Genomic DNA, 3,691 nt, shown 5'->3' with positions numbered 1-3,691 from the left:
AGAATATTAATTGATTTGATAGTCTACTGTTCTTGTGAGGACATTTTACCCTTGTGAGAATATATTTTGCAAGGTCCACACAAGGGACCACCCCATTTGTGGGTCAGGGGTTAGGTTTGGGGCTAAGGTATGTTTAAGTTAAGGTTAGGTATGGTGTTTAGGTTTAGGTTAAGAGCTAGTGTAAGGCTAGGTAAATGACAAGTAAAATAATGGAAGTCAAAGCACGTCCTCACAAGAACTGGAAAAACGTTTCCCACCTTTCTCCATCCTCCTCTTCCTGCTCCTTTGTGCTGCAGGCGCTGTTTTCTCCTCCTCATGTTCTGGCTTTCCCCACAGCTGACAGTCTACCCACAGCTCCCCCGCGTGTGAGTAATATGGATTTTTTTTCCTGAAAGTTAAGTATTTTTGATAGTTATGATATACAGTAGGTAAACATCTGAAGGAGCTGACATGTACAATCTTGACAGTAAATCTTATACAGTTGGAAAGGCCTGTTAATTTCTCTTTTAAATGGTGCCACATCTGTAAGGATCATGCATTTGTAGGATGAGCAGTAGAGCTGACTATGTGGGTTGCACACATGAAAAATCTCTGATGAAATTGTTATTGACACTCGTTTTGAGCTTCTGGTACCCCCAGCTGCTGCCAGTCAGATGCTCATCAGATTTATGGCCAAGAAGCATTGTTACAACAAAGAAATAATCTACCAAACATTAATGTCCTCACTTTTTGTGCCAAGAAGTACCCTTTTTAATTGTGATTTCAATATTATTTCTTGTTATCAAACGACTATTTACATTTTATTTTGAGAAAACAAGCTTTATTCTCACAAAATCATAAAATTATTAACTCATTTTCTCAAGAATGTTTTATAGAAATACATTTCCAGAGATATCTCATCTCATTTTCTATAGATTTTTAATTACACCGCTCAATCGTTTTGAAATGTTTGCAAATAATTTATTAAAATCAGTCAGAATAACTCAACAATTTATATACGTTTTAGATCTTTTACTCACTTGACATTTTAAAATGCACAACATGTAAGTTACCAGTGAAGATCAGCTTTAAACTACTTATTTGTGTTTGGTTTTCAAAACTCACTTTCAAACAAAAGAGCTACTGTAAAAGTTGAAACAAAAGAAGCTTAAAACACAATAAATGTGAGTGAAAAGATTTTTCAAAGTGATGTCTTGTCTTGAGCTGTACACAAAAACAAAACAACACAACGTGGTCTTCTCTATAATCATCATATAAATGCTGTCAGGTTTATTTGTCATCTGTTTAGTTTTATTGTTTCAAATCATAAAGGAACACCAGCAGCAAAAGCAAAAGCAGCAATAAGACAAAAGAGAGAAGGCTTTAAAGTATGAAAGTCATCTGATTAAAAAAAAAAGAAAATTATAAAGTGGAGGATTTAAAAGTGAGAAAACCCTGTGTGCCAAATTACTGCAACACAATCTTTGGATTTTATTGCAGCGAATATTAAAAGAACCTAAACTTCTAGTGAAATGTGGAAAAGAAACAGTTGTTTATTTCGGTTTTATATAACCTCAAAGCCACTTTCTCAACAACTTCTTGTTTAGTTAGAATTCTTCATCACACATCACATTTCCTGTTTGTGTCATCTTCCTCTTTCAAATCTTTTCTCATTAAATAAAATGATTGCATGTTGGATTTAAAGATAAATGGGTCAAAACTTTTATTTGATTTATTTAAGAACTGAAGTTTAAACACATTCTGAGTTAGTTTATAGCAGCAGATGTGACGGGTTATGGCCACAGATTAAATCTTCATAACCCAAGTCCACATGTTAATTTCCTTCCTATTTTTTTAAACGGAACTGAAAGCTTTTGTGAGATGCTGCTCTATCTGGCCTGGAGTGTGTGCGGAAAGAGAAAATCATTTTATCCTGTCTTCAGAAGATGTTTACGCGATATCCTACACACATGCGAGGACTTTCTRTGGCTTTCCTTCTGATCCTGATCCAAGGTAAGTCAGCATTCTGGGCTGGTTCTGGCTTTTTCTGTTTGTAGTGTTGATGTGTGGCTCTGTAGGTGTTTGTGTGTTTGATCTCATCGTTTGCCATTTTTTTAGCATCTTCCTGCAACATTGTCACTGGTCTGACTGGGCAGAATGTGACTTTGCCCTGCACATATGATGCTCAAACTAAAGGAGTCACAAGTTTCTGCTGGGGACATGGGAAGGTGCCATTGATCCAGTGCTCCAACAGAGTCCTCGCAGTCCAGGARGGGTATGTGGTCTTCAGGAAGTCCCCCAGGTACCAGCTGCTGGGACGGGTCACAGAGGGTGTCATCTCCCTGACCATCCTGAACGTTCAGAGGAGTGATGCTGGTGCGTACGGCTGCAGGGTGGAGTTCCCRGGCGTGTTCAACGACCAGAAGGTCAACATAGACCTGATGATAGAAGATGGTAAAAGCACGAGAAACAATATCATCATGATTTCTAAAAAGTTAAAGAATCAGACTGTTTGGTTTTACTTCACCAGCTCCTGTAGAACAACCTGAAGTAACAACAAAAGTGTCGACAGCGGAGAGAATTCACACAGATGAGGTAAGGTGATGAGGCTTTAAAAAGACAAATAAACAAATTAAAAACTAAAGAAACTACAACTTTGTTTCTGCTTTATAAAAGTACTGCCCCATAATAATTAATAAATGCTTTATAGAATGTTATTCATAAAACAATAATGAAATATCAGTTGATCAAAAATATCAATAACTTACTTTTATTTTATGCTGCTGAGTTGAACATGTTGCTTGTTACTTCATTAAATTTAATTAAGCAATGATGATGATGTTGATGATGATGATGATGATGATGATGATGATGATGATGATTGATGTTCTTATTATTATCATCACAGTCGTGATGTGTGGACAATCATGTAAATTACCTGTGTGTGGGTGGGGTGTCTGTTTGAAAAAAATCTCATGAACCATTCAACAGATTTTACTGAAACTGGGGATCACTACAACTGATTAAAAACTCAAAGTGACTGCCAAAGATAATTATAGCAAAAAGGTAGTAGAAGAAGAAGAAAAAGAAGAAAAACATACTTTTACAATAATGAMCTAKAGTTCAGTGTGGTAGTAGCTGAGCATCATCCCCAGCACACATTCAGATGTTAGTTCTCATCTTTATTTAATTATTTAAAACTTTACCATACAAGGCCTAACAGCCCTACAGCTCTGTAGTAAAATGTTTGATTTGAAAATTRAGCTGATAAAGAGGAGACGAGAACATGTTAGCAGAGTGTGGAGTCAAATGTAAGCTCACTATTAGACAAGAAATGACCACATTTTATTTATTTGGTATTTTGTAGCTGCTAAATAGGGATCTATACCATCCATCCATCCATCCATCCATCCATCCATCCATCCATCCATCCATTCATCCATCCATCCATCTGTCCTTTAGTCCATCCATCCATCCATCCATCCATCTGTCCATCTGTCCATCCATCCATCTGTCCATCCATCCATCTGTCCATCCATCCATCCGTCCATCCATCCATCCATCCATCAATCCATCCATCTGTCCTTTAGTCCATCCATCCATCCATCTATCCATCATCCATCTGTCCTTTAGTCCATCCATCCATCCATCCATCCATCCATCCATCCATCCATCCATCCATCCATCCATCCATCCATCCGTCCTTTAGTCC

The 3,691-nt window shown here is 37.2% G+C and overlaps 1 protein-coding gene across 1 annotated transcript in view; it reads left to right on the top strand.

The window, feature by feature from the left end:
- The first annotated feature begins 283 nt into the window (after positions 1-283).
- Positions 284-3,691, top strand: part of LOC106517695 (hepatitis A virus cellular receptor 2 homolog) — a 4,954-nt gene continuing 1,546 nt past the window's right edge. The window contains exons 1-4 of the mRNA XM_014008678.1: positions 284-365; positions 1,923-1,992; positions 2,098-2,433; positions 2,510-2,574. Of these exons, the coding sequence (XP_013864132.1) occupies positions 1,926-1,992; positions 2,098-2,433; positions 2,510-2,574 (468 nt within the window). The 5' untranslated portion in view covers positions 284-365; positions 1,923-1,925. The remainder of the gene's footprint in view (positions 366-1,922; positions 1,993-2,097; positions 2,434-2,509; positions 2,575-3,691) is intronic.

Source organism: Austrofundulus limnaeus, unplaced genomic scaffold, assembly GCF_001266775.1.
Source record: "Austrofundulus limnaeus strain Quisiro unplaced genomic scaffold, Austrofundulus_limnaeus-1.0 Scaffold1, whole genome shotgun sequence".
Classification (NCBI taxonomy): Eukaryota; Metazoa; Chordata; class Actinopteri; order Cyprinodontiformes; family Rivulidae; genus Austrofundulus; species Austrofundulus limnaeus.
This window is presented reverse-complemented; position numbering and strand designations above follow the sequence as displayed.